The 20756-nt window shown below is 41.5% G+C and overlaps 1 protein-coding gene across 1 annotated transcript in view; it reads left to right on the top strand.

The window, feature by feature from the left end:
* The window catches only part of nvl (nuclear VCP like), a 34908-nt gene extending 17323 nt beyond the window's left edge, over positions 1 to 17585 (top strand). Inside the window, exons 9-23 of the mRNA XM_082153763.1 lie at positions 215 to 349; positions 2364 to 2465; positions 3244 to 3361; positions 4071 to 4215; positions 6002 to 6179; positions 7545 to 7766; positions 9245 to 9349; positions 10244 to 10306; positions 11413 to 11532; positions 12575 to 12674; positions 12758 to 12864; positions 12956 to 13032; positions 14145 to 14233; positions 14305 to 14384; positions 17245 to 17585. Of these exons, the coding sequence (XP_082009889.1) occupies positions 215 to 349; positions 2364 to 2465; positions 3244 to 3361; positions 4071 to 4215; positions 6002 to 6179; positions 7545 to 7766; positions 9245 to 9349; positions 10244 to 10306; positions 11413 to 11532; positions 12575 to 12674; positions 12758 to 12864; positions 12956 to 13032; positions 14145 to 14233; positions 14305 to 14384; positions 17245 to 17289 (1686 nt within the window). The 3' untranslated portion in view covers positions 17290 to 17585. The remainder of the gene's footprint in view (positions 1 to 214; positions 350 to 2363; positions 2466 to 3243; positions 3362 to 4070; positions 4216 to 6001; positions 6180 to 7544; positions 7767 to 9244; positions 9350 to 10243; positions 10307 to 11412; positions 11533 to 12574; positions 12675 to 12757; positions 12865 to 12955; positions 13033 to 14144; positions 14234 to 14304; positions 14385 to 17244) is intronic.
* The last annotated feature ends 3171 nt before the right edge of the window (positions 17586 to 20756 follow it).

Below are 20756 nucleotides of genomic sequence, written 5' to 3'. Positions count from 1 at the left end.
CACACACACTGATGACTAACTGCTCACACACACACTGATGTCTAACTGCTCACACACACACACACTGATGTCTAAGCGCTCACACACACACACTGATGACTAACTGCTCACACACACACACACTGATGTCTAAGCGCTCACACACACACACTGATGACTAACTGCTCACACACACACTGATGTCTAACGGTCTCCGGTTGCTTGTGTTCTTCAGGATGTGTGTAAACTGCTGATCCATATGAGGCATCCGGAAGTGTACCAGCGGCTCGGAGTCGTTCCTCCGCGGGGATTCCTCCTTCACGGGCCGCCGGGGTGTGGGAAAACACTGCTCGCTCAAGCTGTGGCCGGAGTGAGTGACTGTGTGTGTGTGAGAGAGAGAGTGAGTGAGTGTGTGAGTGAGTGAGTGAGTGTGTGAGTGAGTAAGTGAGTGAGTGTGTGTGTGAGTGTGTGTGTGTGAGTGTGAGTGAGTGTTAGTATGTGTGGTTGAGTGTGTGTGTGTGTGTGTGAGTGTGTGTGTGAGTGAGTGAGTGAGTGTGAGTGAGTGAGTGTTAGTATGTGTGGTTGAGTGCGTGAGTGTGTGTGTGTGTGTGTGAGTGAGTGAGTGAGTGTGAGTGATTGTGTGTGTGTGTGTGTGTGTGTGAGTGAGTGTGTGTGTGAGTGAGTGAGTGAGTGAGTGTGAGTGAGTGAGTGTTAGTATGTGTGGTTGAGTGCGTGAGTGCGTGAGTGAGTGAGTGAGTGAGTGAGTGAGTGAGTGTGAGTGGGTGGGTGAGTGTGTGTGAGTGTGTGTGAGTGTGTGTGTGTGTGAGTGTGTGTGTGAGTGTGTGTGTGAGTGAGTGTGTGCGTGAGTGAGTGTGTGCGTGAGTGAGTGTGTGCGTGAGTGAGTGTGTGCGTGAGTGCGTGAGTGTGTGTGTGAGTGAGTGTGAGTGAGTGTGTGAGTGAGTGTGTGTGTGAGTGAGTGTGTGAGTGAGTGAGTGTGTGAGTGAGTGAGTGAGTGTGTGCGTGAGTGAGTGAGTGAGTGTGTGAGTGAGTGTGTGCGTGCGTGAGTGAGTGCGTGAGTGAGTGAGTGAGTGAGTGAGTGTGTGCGTGAGTGAGTGTGTGCGTGAGTGAGTGTGTGCGTGAGTGAGTGTGTGAGTGCGTGAGTGAGTGTGTGCGTGAGTGGATGTGTGCGTGAGTGAGTGTGTGCGTGAGTGAGTGTGTGCGTGTGTGAGTGAGTGTGTGAGTGAGTGTGTGAGTGAGTGTGTGAGTGAGTGTGTGAGTGAGTGTGTGAGTGAGTGTGTGAGTGTGAGTGAGTGTGTGAGTGAGTGTGAGCGTGTGTGTGTGAGCGAGTGTGTGAGCGAGTGTGTGAGCGAGTGTGTGAGCGAGCGAGTGTGTGAGCGTGTGTGTGAGCGTGTGTGTGAGTGAGTGTGTGTGAGTGTGTGAGTGAGTGTGTGTGAGTGTGTGAGTGTGTGAGTGAGTGTGTGAGTGAGTGTGTGCGTGAGTGAGTGAGTGAGTGAGTGTGTGAGTGAGTGTGTGCGTGAGTGAGTGAGTGAGTGTGTGAGTGAGTGTGTGAGTGAGTGTGTGAGTGAGTGTGTGCGTGAGTGAGTGCGTGAGTGAGTGCGTGAGTGAGTGAGTGTGTGAGTGAGTGTGTGCGTGCGTGAGTGAGTGCGTGAGTGAGTGCGTGAGTGAGTGCGTGAGTGAGTGTGTGAGTGAGTGTGTGCGTGCGTGAGTGAGTGAGTGAGTGTGTGAGTGAGTGTGTGAGTGAGTGTGTGAGTGAGTGTGTGAGTGAGTGTGTGCGTGAGTGTGTGCGTGAGTGAGTGTGTGAGTGAGTGTGTGAGTGAGTGTGTGAGTGAGTGTGTGCGTGAGTGTGTGCGTGAGTGAGTGTGTGAGTGAGTGTGTGCGTGAGTGAGTGTGTGCGTGAGTGAGTGTGTGTGTGAGTGAGTGTGTGAGTGAGTGTGTGAGTGAGTGTGTGAGTGAGTGTGTGAGCATGTGTGTGTGAGCGAGTGTGTGAGCGAGTGTGTGAGCGAGTGTGTGAGCGAGTGTGTGAGCGTGTGTGTGAGTGAGTGTGTGTGAGTGTGTGAGTGTGTGAGTGAGTGTGTTAGTATGTGAGTGAGTGTGTGGGTAAGTATGTATGAGTGAGTGAGTGAGTGAGTGAGTGTGTGTGTGTGTGTGAGTGAGTGTGTGAGTGAGTGTGTGTGAGTGGGTGGGTGAGTGGGTGGGTGAGTATGTATGAGTGAGTGAGTGTGTGTGTGTGTGAGTGAGTGTGTGAGTGAGTGTGTGAGTGAGTGTGTGTGAGTGGGTGGGTGAGTGGGTGGGTGAGTATGTATGAGTGAGTGAGTGAGTGAGTGTTTTTCACTACTGAGCAAGTGTGTCTGGTGTGTGTGTAGGAGACGGGTTTGCCCATGCTGAAGGTCTCTGCACCGGAGCTGGTGTCTGGAGTCTCTGGAGAATCTGAGCAGAAGATGCGGGAACTGTTCGAGCAAGCCATAGTAAGATTCACACTCCTGAACATGTCTTCACCTTCAGAGAGGTTTGATTGAGCATCAACATCAGATCCTTCTGATCTTCACTGATCATTATTTGCTGCTGTAACTAGTAGTATAGAGGAAGAGATGATGGGTTCATCTGTCACACACATTAAACACACATAAACGCACATTTATGGACTGAATTTAGTGATGAAATAGTGATGAATTTAGTGATAACCAGGATAAACTGACAGGATTTGAAAGCTGAGACTTTGTTTCACATCAAAAGTATCAAAGCGTACAGCCATGATTAGATGGCAGGAGCTACAGATAATGTTTTGTGAAGTTTTGTTCATGTATCACCTGAAAACAGTACAGACTGAAAGATCGATTCTTGGGATTTAAGAACCAATATCAGTTCATCAAAATGAAGATTGATTAAAATAAAATGTTGTCAGCACAGCCCACCGGAACGTAAGCGGAGATTACGATCTATTTGCAGCTTTATAACTTTATTCACAATGAAGAGAAAGACGGTAATCCAACAACGGGGCGATCGCAACGGCTAGAAGCAAAGAACTGAACAAACTGAGGGCACATATAACCAGGATAACAAGAACTCAACAAGACACAGGTGCACAACATAATCAGTAACCATGGTAACAAACTAGTGACTAGAACACAGGAAACAGGAAAACAAGTATGCCTCTGAATTGAACCGAAAGTAAGGCTAACCGTGACTTCAGTGTGTGTCTCCATTGGTGTTTGTGTAATTGTTTGGTCTCTGTTGTTCCTATAGAGCAGCGCTCCCTGTATCCTGTTCATCGACGAGATCGACGCCATCACTCCTAAACGAGAGATCGCCTCCAAAGACATGGAGCGAAGGATTGTTGCTCAGCTTCTCACCTGCTTGGATGGTGTGTGTGTTGATCTCACAAAACTCACGGTTCCGTTCATTTATGTTTTTTGAGCCACGGATTGGATCATTATTCGTATCAGCAAAAATAAAATGTATATTCTGTACATCTTATGGGCTGGGGGGCAGGGATTACATGTAACTTTGCTTTTCATTTATTACTTAAAGCTCACATGAAGTACTTCGCCACCACAGCAGAAACTACTAGCCTTACTCATAAAGTTCAACATTATTAAAAACAAGTGAACAGTTAATAATAAAATAAGAACAAATACACAAATTACAAGCAGAGATGAATACTAAATAACAAAGTTACAAAGTCTAACAGTAATATTCAGGTACAGAAATGAATAATTAAGCCTAAATGTAAAATAACACTATTTGTTCACTGTAGAAATTAAATATAGTTTAATCTTTGTTAAAGCTGTATTCTGTTTTATTAACATTAATGACAGACGACAGCAGGAATATTAGTGTACTGTCACTTTAAGACGAATAAACTGACAAACATCCGGTTTCTTCCTCAACTGTTCACTGACGACAGAACCCAGAGAACACTCGCAGAGACGGTGTTTAGACAGAACTGTGTGTGTGTGTGTCCGTTCAAGGGCAAGGAAACGCAAAAGAGGAATCAATTATGTGTTCGAGCGCTGTCTGAAACACCTCTCTCAAGTGTGTTTTTATAATCCGTTGTTTGTTGTTGTCTTCAGACCTCAGTTCGTTATCGGAGCCGGCTCAGGTGTTGGTGATCGGAGCCACAAACCGCCCGGACTCGCTGGACCCGGCCCTGCGGCGAGCCGGCAGGTTTGATCGAGAGATCTGTCTGGGGATTCCTGATGAGGGCGCGCGACTGAAGTACGTGTCACCCGCTCAATCAGCTGTGGCTTACTGATGTCATAGTTAAAGAGGACCTATCAGGCTCTTTCTTGCTCATCTTTCAGTAACACTTTCTATGAAGCCATGCTTATAGTGAATTACAGCTCAATTTATACTTATTTATGACTATTCTATAAATATATTTATAAAGACTCATTAAGACCTATACTGCATTATAAGAACAGTTATTAATGCAGTTATTAGAGAGCGAGTGAGAGTGTGAGAGAGAGAGAGAGAGAGAGAGAGAGAGAGAGAGAGAGAGAGAGAGAGAGAGTGTGTGTGAGAGAGAGAGAGAGAGAGAGAGAGAGAGAGAGAGAGAGTGAGTGAGAGTGTGAGAGAGAGAGAGAGAGAGAGAGAGAGAGAGAGTGAGAGAGAGAGAGAGAGAGAGAGAGTGTGTGTGAGAGAGAGAGAGAGAGAGAGAGAGAGAGAGAGAGAGAGAGAGAGAGAGAGAGAGAGAGTGTGTGTGAGAGAGAGAGAGAGAGAGAGAGAGAGAGAGAGAGAGAGAGTGTGTGAGAGAGAGAGAGAGAGTGTGAGAGTGTGAGAGAGAGAGAGAGTGAGAGAGTGAGTGAGAGAGAGAGAGAGTGTGTGTGAGAGAGAGAGCGAGAGAGAGAGAGATTGCAATAATGAGACAGAAAAGCATGTGCGTCAATAATATTTAATTCATTTGTTAATTTTTTTTTCTATTATTGACAGTAGGCTAGCCTAATAAATTAAACACACCCTTTTATTTATTTGTTTTATTATTTGGAATAATAACGGAAACCCGTGCAGCAGGACTATCAGTTTATTTAAAGGCCTATATTCAGTGTAATTTTCTATTGATTACAGATAGGACTATATACTTTATTTATTAAAGTTAAACTGCACATTTCCATTGATTGTGAAGTTAGCCACCCAGAATGGCAGATCAAGCGCATGGGGCTGCATTTGCAATGACTTTTTAGTCATTCAGATTTAATTCTGTCAAATAAGTGAATATTTTGTTATTAATAGCCGTGTTGTGTTCTTATAAATATTTATTGTGAGTGATAATACAGTTATTAACCTCCATAAATGCATTATTGATGGCTTTAAGTAAAGTGAAAACATAGGAGACCATTATGAAGAAATCATGGAGATGTGCTCATTATACATTTTAAGTTGTTTACTTGTAAATGTAACTAATGAATAATTATATAATAAAATAAAATATATATTTTAAAATAATAAAAAAACAGAAATCATTAATACAAACAGTTAGTAAAAAATTTATCTTTTCTTAATGTTACATACTAGCAAAACACTGCAACAATATTTTTTAAAGTATAATTTCAAACTGCAATAAGCAAAACCATACATATGGCTGAGTAGATATAGATGTTAAATCAAAATTACCATATTCATGACCTCGAATGCAAATATTAGCGATTAAAGACATAATTGATAGCTAATGGGTACAGCAAAGACGTTTCTCTGGATCTATTTTATATTTGATCATTTATAAATCAGTGTATAATGGATTATGAACATGCACATTGAAAGGGCAAATGCCTTACTTATAAGTAATTATAAAAAATAAGATAAATCTAACTATAACTGTTCTTATAATGCAGTATAGGTCTTAATGAATCTTTATAAATATGTTTTATAGAATAGTAATACTTATAAATAAGTATAAATGGGGCTATAATTCATTATAAGCATGAACTTAATAGAAAGTGTTATCCATCTTGCTTTAGTGTTGCTGTCTAAAAACAAAATGTCTGCTCAATGTATTCCATGGCAGGATTCTGAGGACACTGTGTCGTAAGATCACGTTGCCGGAGGACTTTGACTACCGACAGCTGGCGCGTCTCACACCGGGTTATGTGGGCGCAGATTTAATGGCGCTGTGTCGTGAGGCGGCCATGACCACCGTCAACCGAATCCTGCTGAAGTCCAGCAGTGAAGACACCACTCCACCGGTACCACACGTTTAAATATGTGGGATAATGCCCTTTTCAGAAGATGTAGAATAAGTCTGATGTCCCCAGAGTGTGTGTGTGTGTGAAGTTTTAGCTCAAAATACCCCACAGATATGTTTTATAGCATGCTAAAGTTTTTGAGGGTGAGCAAAAACACACCGTTTTCATGTGTCCCTTTAAATGCAAATGAGCTGCTGCTCCCGGCACAGGGGGCGGAGCTTCAACAGCTTGTGTCCTTTTACCTCACACACACACAAACTGAACATTTAAAAAACTTTTAGCCTTTTGTTCAAACCGGAGTCAGAAAGATGGTAGTCCTTAAAAAGCAATTTCTTTAAAAGCAAATATCTCCCTTTGCTTTGAATTTTGAGTGCTGTAACTTTGCAGATGTTTATAATCAAACAGCAACATCACACACTCACCTTGATGTGCGTCATCGCTTACGTTGCACGTGAAACCATTGCAGTGTCTTTAAATTAGGGCTGCCCTCGAAGACTCTTCTAGTCGACTAGAAATTAGTGCTTCTCCTTCTTCATCTGTGTTTAGTGTGTAATGTTGCGGTTTGAGCATGAGCTCCAGTTCTTCTCTATATCAGTGTCAGTGTTTCTGAAATCTTGAGTTTCTTCCGGGAACGAACACGTCACCATATTCCTCATTATAATAATTCATACGCAGAATAAAGGGGCGGGGCCTGGTTGAGTTAGTTAGTAGTGTGTTAAACTGGCGGTTATGGTAAGGGGCGGGAAATTTCCCAAACACACTCGAAGCGCTCGTCCAATCACAACACACTTCTCCAGCCAGCCAATCAGAGCACAGTGTGCTTTTCAGAAGGAGGGGCTTCATAGAGACAGGAAGTAAACAGAGCGTTACTGACAGACTGGGAAGAGAGGAGCCGCAACAATGGAGAATATGAGGAAAATAATCAACATTCAAGCAGGAAAACCTGTTCTAGTAGAGCCTGAAACTACATCAAGACTTTGTAAAAAGCTTAATAGGAGCTCTTTAAATGTGAAATTTTGGCTCTTTATTGCCAAGTTTTGCTCCATATAAATTTTAATTTCACTTTTTCCTCAAAACATAATTTGATTGGCTATGTAATGTTGTAAATGTACAGTCTCATGACCAGATCTGACAAATGTTATAAAGTAGGTTTACACATTTATATTTTGCTTTAGATTTTTTAGAAAAGCTAAAGACAAGACATGACATTCAAGCGGGAAACCTGTACTAGTAGAGCCCAAAAACAACATCCAGACTTTGAGAAAGGGCAGAATACGGCCTCTTTAAATATATAGCAGGTTGAAATGGTAATACACTGCAATAAAACACAGATCATGTAATGTCCGGCCACTGTCTTCCTGGCAGAAATGTGAGCTGGAGCAGCTGTTGTCTTTGCTGAAGACGAACGAGTCTCTGAGCGAGGAGCAGCTTTCTGGACTCTGCGTCCTCATGTCGGACTTCAAGTCGTCGTTAGCCAGTGTCCAGCCGTCCGCGAAGCGCGAGGGTTTCGCCACCGTACCGGACGTGACCTGGGAAGACGTGGGTGCCCTGCACGACATCCGCGAGGAGCTCAACATGGCCATCATGGTACTGAAGATTATTGATAATACTTCAAGCAATGCATCACTTCATGTTCTTAGTTAAGCCTTAAAGGGATAGTTCATCCAAAAATGAGAATTAGTCCATGATTTACTCACCCTCAAGTCATCCTAGGTGTATATGACATTCTTCTTTCAGACGGATACAGAATTATATTAAAAAATATCCTGGCTCTTCCAAGCTTTATAATGGCAGTGAATTGCTGTTTCTGTTTTGAAGTCCATAAAAGTGCATCCATCCATCATAAAAGTGCATCTATTCATCATAAAAGTGCATCTATCCATCATAAAAGTGCATCTATCCATCATAAAAGTGCATCTGTCCGTCATAAAAGTGCATCCATCCATCATAAAAGTGCATCTATCCGTCATAAAAGTGCATCCATCCATCATAAAAGTGCATCTATCCATCATAAAAGTGCATCTGTCCGTCATAAAAGTGCATCTATCCATCATAAAAGTGCATCTGTCCGTCATAAAAGTGCATCTGTCCATCATAAAAGTGCATCTATCCATCATAAAAGTGCATCTATCCATCATAAAAGTGCATCTGTCCGTCATAAAAGTGCATCTATCCATCATAAAAGTGCATCTGTCCATCATAAAAGTGCATCTATCCATCATAAAAGTGCATCTATCCATCATAAAAGTGCATCTATCCATCATAAAAGTGCATCTATCCATCATAAAAGTGCATCTATCCATCATAAAAGTGCATCTGTCCGTCATAAAAGTGCATCTATCCATCATAAAAGTGCATCTGTCCGTCATAAAAGTGCATCTATCCATCATAAAAGTGCATCTATCCATCATAAAAGTGCATCTATCCATCATAAAAGTGCATCTGTCCGTCATAAAAGTGCATCTATCCATCATAAAAGTGCATCTATCCATCATAAAAGTGCATCTATCCATCATAAAAGTGCATCTATCCATCATAAAAGTGCATCTATCCATCATAAAAGTGCATCTATCCATCATAAAAGTGCATCTGTCCATCATAAAAGTGCATCTATCCATCATAAAGTGCATCTGTCCGTCATAAAAGTGCATCTATCCGTCATAAAAGTGCATCTATCCATCATAAAAGTGCATCTATCCATCATAAAAGTGCATCTATCCATCATAAAAGTGCATCTATCCATCATAAAAGTGCATCTATCCATCATAAAAGTGCTCCAAAAGTGCTCGATAGATGCACTTTAATGGACTTCAAAACAGAAACTTTTTTTTTTTTTACAATAAAACTCTGATTGTGTTCGTCTGAAAGAAGAATGTCATACACATCTAGGATGACTTCAGGGTGAGTAAACCATGGACTAATTTTCATTTTTGGGTGAACTATCCCTTTAATGTGTATTTAGTCTTGTTGAATAAACTGATTGGTTTCTCCTGACTCTGCTACCTGAGAAAGGTGAAGATGATGAGTAAGGCCAGATCCTGACGGTTGTGTTTGTATGTTCCCAGGCTCCCATCAATAACCCGGAGTGTTTCCGAGCTCTGGGTCTCAGTGCGCCGGCTGGAGTGCTGCTCGCCGGACCGCCCGGCTGTGGGAAGACCCTCTTAGCCAAAGTCGGTGAACTTTTATTTCAATCTGCATTACCGCCGTTTGACCCCATTTCAATTTTGAAATACGTTTTGACTGTATTGGTATGTAATGTACGGTGGTGTGGTGCTGGAGAAAGCTTTAAAATGGACCTTGAAAGTGCTTGAATTTGACCTTGGAAAAGGTGTACGAACCCTGGCAATGGTTTATTGTAATGGCGTCCCGGATGGAGGATTGCATGTTTGTTCAGAGCATCTGACTGTAGACTGTTGTGTAGTCGAGGCACAGTGTGTAATGAAGAGTTGGTAGAGAAACTTGTTGTTAACAGATGAGGCATCTGACAGCAGCTGCATCACAAACCATAAGTAAATGATTTCATAATGCCTGTAAATGACAGTTTTGTATGGATAATGTTTTCAAAACACTCGTGAGTGGGCGTTAATACTGTTTCCTATGCAGTGACATTAGCCAATCAGAACAGCGGTTTACTGACAAGCCTTAAAAACAGACCATTTCAGACTGAGGGTCAACATGAAGGTTGAAAATAATATTTTTATGCAAATACATATTTATATATAGTGCAAAAAACTTTTATTAACATTGTAAGTAAACATCAAGGAACATATTCAGAAAAAAAAAAAACACACTTTAAGACATATCCCTGTAAGTTCACATCATTTGTAAGTTCACATCATCCTGGTTCCCCCAACAAAACCCTAAATTATTTTTCTCTGTGACAAAAGTTTATGATTCTTGTGCATTTTGTTCATCATAATCTTCTTAAATTAAAGGGGTTGTTCATCATTTACTCCAAACCTGTAAGACTGAAGCTGAAATCTGACATCTGAGAGGTTCAGGACTGTTGTTCTGATCTAGTTCTCCACAGACTCATTCCTCATCAGTCTCTGGTCTCGTTACAGGCTGTCGCTAACGAGTCCGGCCTGAACTTCATCTCGGTCAAGGGTCCAGAGCTGCTGAATATGGTGAGATCCTCCTGAAGAGTTACTCTCCTGGCATCATATTGTTCATCTGTGTGTAACATGTCCAGATCACATTTCAACATGAAATTATATTCTGCATAAAAGTACATTTTAAAATTCTGAAGTAAATAAGTATAACAAATACTACCATGGTATATAAATACTTGCAGTAAAAATGTAAATGTCTTTCTGCATTACAGAATAGGTGTTTTTTAATCTCATAGGAATGAGACACTTTGCATTAAATGATATTGGACATTTGCAGAGTGAGTGCGCGATTGTCATGAAACAACACTTAAAGCCTTTATCTATAATGCATTATAAAGGTATCATAAAGTACATCCTAATGCATTATATCTTTACATAAATAATTCTAACCAAAGTCGAATGGCATTATAATATTCACAGATTCCTTGTTGCATCTGAAATTGGTTGTTTGTCATGTTTTAATGCATTATACTTTCTAAAGGTGTATTATAGCTGTGGTTACATTTATTTATGAGATCATACAGTGCATTAAAGTAAGTTTATAATGCATTAAATATAAAGGCTTTAAGTAAAGTGTTAGCAAAAATCTTAATGGTTCTATTGATTTAATTTCTGTATATTTACGTCATGACACAGACATGTTGAGCCATCAGGTGTGTGTGTGTGTGTGTGTGTGTTTGCAGTATGTGGTGTTCAGTTCAGCCATCATCAGGTGTGTGTGTGTGTGTGTGTGTGTGTGTGTGTGTGTGTGTGTGTGTGTGTGTGTGTGTGTGTGTGTGTGTGTGTGTGTGTGTGTGTGTTTGCAGTACGTGGTGTTCAGTTCAGCCATCATCAGGTGTGTGTGTGTGTGTGTGTGTGTGTGTGTGTTTGCAGTACGTGGTGTTCAGCCATCATCAGGTGTGTGTGTGTGTGTGTGTGTGTGTGTGTTTGCAGTACGTGGTGTTCAGTTCAGCCATCATCAGGTGTGTGTGTGTGTGTGTGTGTGTGTGTGTGTTTGCAGTACGTGGTGTTCAGCCATCATCAGGTGTGTGTGTGTGTGTGTGTGTGTGTGTGTGTGTGTGTGTGTTTGCAGTACGTGGTGTTCAGTTCAGCCATCATCAGGTGTGTGTGTGTGTTTGCAGTACGTGGGAGAGAGCGAGCGAGCGGTTCGTCAGGTCTTCCAGAGAGCCCGTAACTCTGCACCGTGTGTGATCTTCTTTGATGAGATCGATGCGCTGTGTCCTCGTCGCTCAGAGCATGAGGTGAGTGTGTGTGTGTGTGTGTGTGATCTTCTTTGATGAGATCGATGCGCTGTGTCCTCGTCGCTCAGAGCATGAGGTGAGTGTGTGTGTGTGTGTGTGTGTGTGTGTGTGTGTGTGTGTGTGTGTGTGTGTGTGTGTGTGTGTGTGTGTGTGTGTGTGTGATCTTCTTTGATGAGATCGATGCGCTGTGTCCTCGTCGCTCAGAGCATGAGGTGAGTGTGTGTGTGTGTGTGTGTGTGTGTGTGTGATCTTCTTTGATGAGATCGATGCGCTGTGTCCTCGTTGCTCAGAGCATGAGGTGAGTGTGTGTGTGTGTGTGTGTGTGTGTGTGTGTGTGTGATCTTCTTTGATGAGATCGATGCGCTGTGTCCTCGTCGCTCAGAGCATGAGGTGAGTGTGTGTGTGTGTGTGTGTGTGTGTGTGTGATCTTCTTTGATGAGATCGATGCGCTGTGTCCTCGTCGCTCAGAGCATGAGGTGAGTGTGTGTGTGTGTGTGTGTGTGTGTGTGTGTGTGTGTGATCTTCTTTGATGAGATCGATGCGCTGTGTCCTCGTCGCTCAGAGCATGAGGTGAGTGTGTGTGTGTGTGTGTGTGTGTGTGTGTGTGTGTGTGTGTGTGTGTGTGTGTGTGTGTGTGTGTGATCTTCTTTGATGAGATCGATGCGCTGTGTCCTCGTCGCTCAGAGCATGAGGTGAGTGTGTGTGTGTGTGTGTGTGTGTGATCTTCTTTGATGAGATCGATGCGCTGTGTCCTCGTCGCTCAGAGCATGAGGTGAGTGTGTGTGTGTGTGTGTGTGTGTGTGTGTGTGTGTGTGTGTGTGTGTGTGTGTGTGTGATCTTCTTTGATGAGATCGATGCGCTGTGTCCTTGTCGCTCAGAGCATGAGGTGTGTGTGTGTGTGTGTGTGTGACAGAAGAAGTGATCATCTCTATACTCTATACTACTAGTTACAGCAGTTAATAACCCTGGTTAGATGTGATGATGATTATGAAGTTGATGATCAGTGTGTGTGTGTGTGTGTGTGTGTGTGTGTGTGTGTCAGTCAGGAGCCAGTGTTCGTGTGGTAAACCAGTTGCTCACTGAGATGGACGGCATGGAGAATCGCCGGCAGGTTTTCATGATGGCCGCCACCAACAGACCAGGTGATAAACTGAAGAGAACCGTTTCTGAAGATCTTGAGATGTTTTGTCAGCTTCTATAACGCGTAAATGACTCCATGTCTCAGATATCATTGATCCGGCTGTGCTGAGACCCGGACGACTGGACAAAACTCTGTATGTGGGTTTGCCGCCCGCCGCGGACAGACACGCCATATTACTCACCATTACTAAGGTGAACCGCGCTTCAACACACACATGCGGACGTCTGAACCGCTGTCATCATGTGATCTGGGTAATCTTGTGATTTATTCACTGTGTTTTAGGGAGGAACCAAACCACATCTAGATCCAGATGTCAATCTTGAGGAAATTGCCCATGATGCACGTTGTGAGAGTTTCACGTAAGTTTGTAAATTGTTCTTCATGATCCGAGAGATCGAAACGCTTTCCCTCGCCGAGACGCTGGACTTCCTCATGAGTGTGTGTGATTTTAATAACGATCTGATTGTAGAACTGTGATGTGATGTGTTGAGGGAGCTCTGCGCTAGTGTGTTTTACAGACAAAAGTGTTCGTCCATGGTAACAAACTCCAGATTATTTTTTTGTTTAGTAGGTTTTGGCTCTATTCATTAGGGATGAACCGATATGGACATTTTGGCCGATATTGATAACCGATATATTGGCCGATAATCTAAATCTTGAAATAAATTGATTGTGGACAACTGCTTTTACTTGAACGGTGAACCCATAATTGTAATTAGTCTATACTTTATTGGCTTTAATATAGTAATTTTTTAATAATAATACAATTATTCTAACTTTAAGGAAAAAGCTCATTTTTTTGGTTATGTTTTCCTTTTAATAGTAAAGCTCTGTTGAGCAACACTGTCTGCCAAAACAATAAAAGGAAATGTTTAACTATCATTTGATTTACATTTTAAAAGATTCAATAAATTGTTCATGTTTTATGCCTTAATTTAATTACCACTGTTTTTAATATTAAAGAAAATAAAGAAAACCTTTCATGTGGCTCTGTTTAAATAAAAGTTATTAATGAATTAATCTGCTTAGAATTTAATTTAACCATTAAAATGGAATCCAGAAAAATGTAAGCGGAAACACGGAATTTGGGGAAAATAAAATAGAATTTAATTTTAAAAAAAAATTTTTTTTTAAATTCATAAGGCCCTAAAAATATATATTTTTTGTCATAATTTTGAGAACAATTTACTAAAAGTTTAAGTTTCATGATTAATCAGACATGCTTTTTTGATAACTAACATTTCATTTAAGCATTAAATCAGAGTCCAGAGAAGAAAAAAACAATCCAGAAAATGTATATTTTAATGGGGGGGGGAAACAGAATTTGGGGAAAAATAAAACATATTTCATAATGCCCTAATATTCGTATCGGACCGAAAACATGAAAGATGAACCGTAATCTGCCGATGCCGACATGGCCAATGTGTGCCTCCCTGCTCTCCACAGTCTGACGTGTGGTGTTGTGTTTTAGAGGAGCAGATCTGTCGGCGCTGGTGCGAGAGGCGAGTGTTAATGCTCTGAGAGTTCACCTGAACACAGGACCAGCTCAAACACACACAGGTAACACACACACACACACACACACACCTGAAGCAGGAACTCTGAGTTTGAGCCTGTGTTTTGTGTCACAGAGCCAGTGAAGGACATCAGAGTGAGCCGAGTTCACTTCGAAGACGCCTTCAAGAAGGTGCGGCCGTCCGTGTCCAAGAAGGTGAGAGACCAGAACAAGAGTAATGTTCACAGTCTCAGTGGCGAGTGAAATCAGCTCAGACTGTGATTGGCTGGACTGGGCTTTGATTCAAATGTATAAAAATTGCATTAGCTACGAACTGCATTGTGTCTCAGAGCGTCAGACGAAACACAGTAAACGCGGTCATGTTCTCTGGCGTTCGGGAACACACTCGTGTGTGTGTGTGTGTGAGATGCTTCTGGAGGGAATTACACCGAATCATTCTGATCACACACTTCGACTCCGGCGTTTCAGAAACACCAAACTAACATTAGAGATGCTGCGACGCCATTGGTCCACTGGTTACTCCAGTTATCCAATCACAGCCGACGCTGAGGCAAAGTCACATGAGTTTGAGGGATTTACTCTGTTAATGTGTTTCCATCATAGTTTATGTGCATGAGTTTTTGGATAAATAAATGATCCACCTTAACTGAGCACATACATTTTATATGTGCATTTGTTATTTTTTTTATGTGCATCTTTGCGTTATAAAAATAGGTGGATGGAAACATCGCTACTGACTTGAAATTTCTTTATTAACATATTAGTCAAGTCTCCTTTATTTATACAGCGCTTTAACAGTATTCGGTTGTTAAGTCGTGACGTAACCACTCTCCGATAACCAAGGCCGCATTAATGCACGGGCTTACCTGGGCTGAAGCCCAGGGGCCTCCCAAGCCCAGGGGCCTCCCAAGCCCAGGGGCCTCCCAAGCCCAGGGGCCTCCCAAGCCCAGGGGCCTCCCAAGTTCAGGGGCCTCCCAAGCCCAGGGGCCTCCCAAGTTCAGGGGCCTCCCAAGTTCAGGGGCCTCCCAAGCCCAGGGTCCTCCCATCATGTTCAGGTTCATGATGAGCTGAAAAGGTCATATTGTTTTAACTTGTCAGATTTAGTCGCTGTATGTCGCTAGTCGCTTGTGTGCGTTGGTAGCGCTGTCGCTCTAATGTTATTGTTATGGTGCGTTCACACCAAACGCGAATAGAGCGTCTGGCGCGAGTGATTTCAATGTTGTAAAGACGTTTACGCGCGTCTAGAGGTCCCGCGGCGCATGAGGCGTTAGACTGCTCGTCTGGCCACATCTATAAACACCATCACAAGTGATATTATACAACTATATCATTTTAATTTGACTAGGAATTAGGCTCAAAAGAAACAGTATGCTGTTGGGAGAGTGTTTTTATATTACCACAGCAGTGTTCAGGGATTAAATCATTTACTAGATTAACGATCGATCAATCTACAAATTAAACTCACTCATACTGTCATAAATTACTAAAACGTCATCCGAATTTGACAAATAATACATATTCTTGTCCCTAATAGTCAACATAATGCAGGGGAAACTGTAAAATGAACTGCAGCAGTGCTAAACTTGCATCATAAAACTACAACACTCGAACTATAAATGTATGAATTAAACTCACTGAGACTGTAAACAGTTTCTTTTCCATGCATTGTTTTATTATATCCATGTTTGTGGTTAGTTACAGTCAAATCCTATAAAACAGTTACAGTGAAATCGCCCTTGAACTCTTCTGTCTTTCCTGCACTGCACTCGAGACGGTGACGGGAGCTGAGCTGGTTGTCGCTCGCGAAAATTGCTTCTCATTAGCATAAAGTTAAAATGTAGTTGCTGTGTGTGGTTGTTAAAGGGATACTTCACCTCTGGAAAGATGAATGTGTATTTAAAATGGGTCATTTATGTAGAAGAAATGTGAAATTATTTTTGAATTTGGAGCTTTCTAGACTGAGAAAAGCCAGAAAATGTATTTTTGGCTTATGTGGATGAAGACAACTACTCCCAGAATGCACTTGCTTCGCTTCCCTAGGAGACCACTCGAGGGGATGGGGGGGCCTACAAAACCTCTCAGCCCCGGGGCCTGACATTAGGTTAAGGCGGCTCTGCCGATAATACTCTTTCCGGGTCCTCTCTACCGCTTTCGCTAGTGTTTTGGTCATTATTGAGTGTTTTTACAATGCCGCAGTGCTGTGTCCCGTGTCCCGAGCTAACTCACTTCAACCTCGTAAATCTTCTTTTTCATTGATGCCTGGACTCTACTCTTAATTATGCCACCTGAGTGATGAGCTACACTAACCACTCTGTTGGTGTTAAAGGAATTTAAACCCTTTTTGACCGCCAAGGGTGCCTCACTAAGAAGGACGTGATCGTAAATAAATGTACAGTTTCCACCGTTGTTATTTCTGGACGAGAGGAGCGCTTGGACCCGGAAAAGGCTAAACGTCACGCGTGAGGTCAGACTTAACAATCGGATAAAGAGTTTCACAGCAGCTTTACAGTGATAACAGGAGATTACAGTAACAGAGAGTGTTTAGGCTTTACAGCAGATCTAGAATAAAGTTATTGTCCAGATAAAGTTAGTTTTGATCATTAGTTATTAACTTAGCGGCCGCTAACACACACCGTTCTCACAGAACACAGAAACTTTAATGTGTTCTGGCCGTTCATTCACACACATCAGTGTCTGGAGCTCGAGAACACACACTCTGAAACGGGTGACACAGTGCAAGCGTTGAACTTAATAAACGTTATTATCTCTGTGTAAACTTCAGAAACATGAATCTGTGAAAGCGCTGCCGGCGCGCTCATGTGTTTATTCTATAGGTATGAGCGTTTGAATATATATATATGTGTGTGTGCGCAGGCGTGAGACTTTCTTTCTTTATATGAAGTGACCCTTTGGTTCAGTGTGAACAGAACACAGGAGATATCCATAGACGGAGCTCTTGCACATTGAACCAGAACAGTGACGTTTGCCGCTCTCGTACGCCGCTCGCTCGTCTCTCATTGGTTGCTGTAATCGTGGTTATTATTTCTCCTTGCAGGAGCAGTTAATGTATGAGAAACTGAAGGAGACTCTCACAAGATGACGAGCAGTGATGAACAACAGTCCAACAAACAGATGAACCGACCGAACGTTCAGCTCACAGAAGACCAACATCTCTACAGAATCAAAGATTTAATGAAACTATATATGCAATAAACTGTATATATATGAAGGGAATGTTCATAAAGTGTTTTAACAGGAAGATTCCACGAGCAGAAGATTGCAGGATTAATACTGTTACAGGAAGTCTTGAAAAATGAGTTTTACAACTTGTATAAATTGTTCATTTTAATAATTTTTGGGGGGGGATTTTCTACAATAGATTGAACTTTATCTTTATAGTTTTTTGCCTGTTGATTTTGGAGAATCTCACACACACTCCACAGAAGTACATTAGTCTCTGGTTGGACACACTTGATGAGGTCCTGAACGAGTGCCAGCAGAGAAACATCTTGTGTGTGTAAAAGGTTTGACACTCGAATAAACTTGTATTTCTCATCTATAAAAAAAAAAAACCATTTGATCTAAAAGCTTGTTCTTGAAACTGGTTTTGTATATGAATATACATCATGCCGACGTGCTTTTTTTCTTCCCAAACAGACAAGCTGGAAAAGCAGCCGATTGTCCAAACTTTTAACTAGTATGTATATTAACACACGCAAATAACTTTATTTAACTTCTGTTTAGCATTTTAAATTAGTTCAAAAATGTGATCACGTGAGATCATGTCAACAGATGCAGTCACATGACCACAGTGAGTCGAGGAGGGGAACTCTGGGTGCAGAACAGGAAAAGACAACGGGAAAATAACAAAAGAATGCATTAAAATGAGGAAAGCAACGAGCAAATGAACAAACAGACATTATTAGGCGTAAACTATTGGGGCTTTATTTTCATCATGAAGTCAGTCAACAGTTAATGCTGGTGTCTAAGAGGGCGAAGTGATTAACGTTAATATCAGTTCATTTAACAATTAAAAGTCACGGGATGTGTGTGAAATAGGCGTTTGTTTTACATTAGAAAGAAACTTAAGGAGCTTGTTAACAGGAATGCAGAGTATAGTCACCTTTAGCTGAAAATCACAGTTTAGAGTTCAGAATATGTCTTCTGTGTGATTCAATCTTGTAGATCTGATGAGTTTATGAAAACTCTTGCTACTTCATACTAAAGTATAAAACAGTGCTGAACCTTGCCCCCAAAGAAACGATTCTTAAATGTTATAATTGAGATTTTATTATATCTAAATAGCGTACCGTGGGGTTTCAGTCAGGGCCTTCGGTAACGATCTAAGCGCGGGCTAGCCGTCGACACATCGCTGGGCCTCTGGGGCGTTCTGTCATACGCATCACAATTTGATTGGCTGATAAAACACGTCAGTCAAAGTTATGATCAAATGGAAAATGGCAGCTTCAACGGAAGGCTAGCTATACTACTAGTGCTGGTCCACGGAGCTGCGTTTAGATGACATATGGAAAATCCAGCTCAGACTCACAAAAAATAACCATATTCTTTCTGGAAATATAATCGTAACATACTGATAGACAGTAATTGAATTATAGAAAAAAAAAAAATATTTTATTTTGACAGGGCTAGCAGAGAAGGCCCTGCTGGCTCTGACGGCACACCAAATCTGAATGCAAACCATTTGAAAAGAACTATTATGGAGAGGAAACGTCCTCTGCTGCCATCTACTGGTTATAGTGGTAATATGTCATTTTCATTTTAAAAGTGTTCTTCCACAAATCATTTTTTGATGCTGTTCACTTTATTTAAATATTTCATTGAGATTTTACACTATTGTATCAGTTTCTGGTCCAAATGTGATTGCTTGTGAGTTCCTGTGTTTAATGTTGATCACATTATATGAAGATCAACACGATTGCAAATGTGACTGATTTTATACAGCAGTTCAACAAACGAAATATTAATATTAAGTGATGTTCATTTTCAACACAGTATTTTTACAACAAAATAATATCTCCAACGAAAGCCACAGCAGAACTGCCGCACATGTTTGTGAACGAATCATTAGAGTCAATGATTCAATGACTAATTCATAAATACAGCCACTTGCTTCGTTACTGAGTGAATGACTCGATGACTCATCACCCTACTGGCGGTTTTAAAGTCCGCGTGAACCGGAAGTTGCAAACGACTTTTCTCCAGTGTTGTGACGTAATTCCCTATGAAAAGGATTGAACAGAGGACAGGGTTTTACTCTAGCGCTCCTCCTCTCCATCTCTCGCTCATAGCAGACTAGCGGTTTGAGGAGTGGTTAAGCGTTTCCAAACCTGTCAAACCTACATCATCAGAGAAGGAACGCCATTCCAGACCGGAAGTAACTTTTCAGACTTTGATTAAAGATTACAACAGCAAACCATTTTTTTCTGTGTATTAACTTGCACGGATTAATTTTTCACCACAAGACTAGTAATATGCGCTAACAACGTAAATAGGGTCAATTTTGATTTCAGTTGGACTTTAATATTTAAAAGCATCACTTCGTTTTTACCATCATTGCATATTTCTCTATTGAACATTTATTTATTTAAAACATTATTTATTTTATAAAGGTATTTGTGAAGGTAAAAATGCACTGGAAAAATCGATTTAAGGGGGCAAATATTGTCCCTTACTGGAAGAGGTGTGACTGAAGAGTGTGGGTGCGCAGAAGGGTGTTAAAGCCTCGTGGGGAACAACTCTAAACAATTTGAGAACCACTGGGACTGGGTTAAAGAATAGAACAAAATAAACATCAACATCAAAGCACAATACACATACCCCCGTACCCTGCGTACCCCCACTCAAGGGCAGAAAGTAGGCCTAATATTTCAGAGGTCACTTACACAAAGTTAGGTTAAAGACACAAACAAAGAGGGATTCAAACAAATAGCATATCAATAACAGTGAATTTACAGACTGTGAGCTGAAGAGTAATATTCAGATAAATATGTGTTTTTGAAGGAGAGAAGGGTGGATGCTGGACTGATGTCTTGAGGAAGAGCATTCCACAACCTCTCGGAGCCACTACGCTAAGACTCCCACGGTTGCCCGACTACTGAGACCGACTGAATATGACACAGCTTCACCTAAGACATGTTTCACCAGCCGCCACTGATTAACCCAGACAATAAGTATTATGCATTTCCTGAAAATGTACTTGCTAACTAATCAAACACTTTATTTGAACAAACTACTGATCTATAAAACACAATCGGTCTTAGAGGAATCTCTTACAATTAATCGAAACATCACACAAACCTGTGGACATATTTAACCAGAGTGGTTTTATTGTATCAGTTAGCATATTTAAGCCCTCAACAAAATAGACAAATGTGTACACACAATCATAAAGACAGAAGCATACATCCTACCTAATGTCTAACGTCTCCTAACGTCTTTCTCCGTGCCTCCAAAATGCATCCCTCACTGATCAGACATCCAATCCTGGAACATGTTCTCAGTCTGCTTTTGATGATTTTTAGAGAAGAGAAGCACCTTTCATTACTA

The sequence above is a fragment of the Leuciscus leuciscus genome (genome assembly GCF_965113295.1).
Source record: "Leuciscus leuciscus genome assembly, chromosome: 22".
In the NCBI taxonomy this organism is placed as follows: domain Eukaryota; kingdom Metazoa; phylum Chordata; class Actinopteri; order Cypriniformes; family Leuciscidae; genus Leuciscus; species Leuciscus leuciscus.
This window is presented reverse-complemented; position numbering and strand designations above follow the sequence as displayed.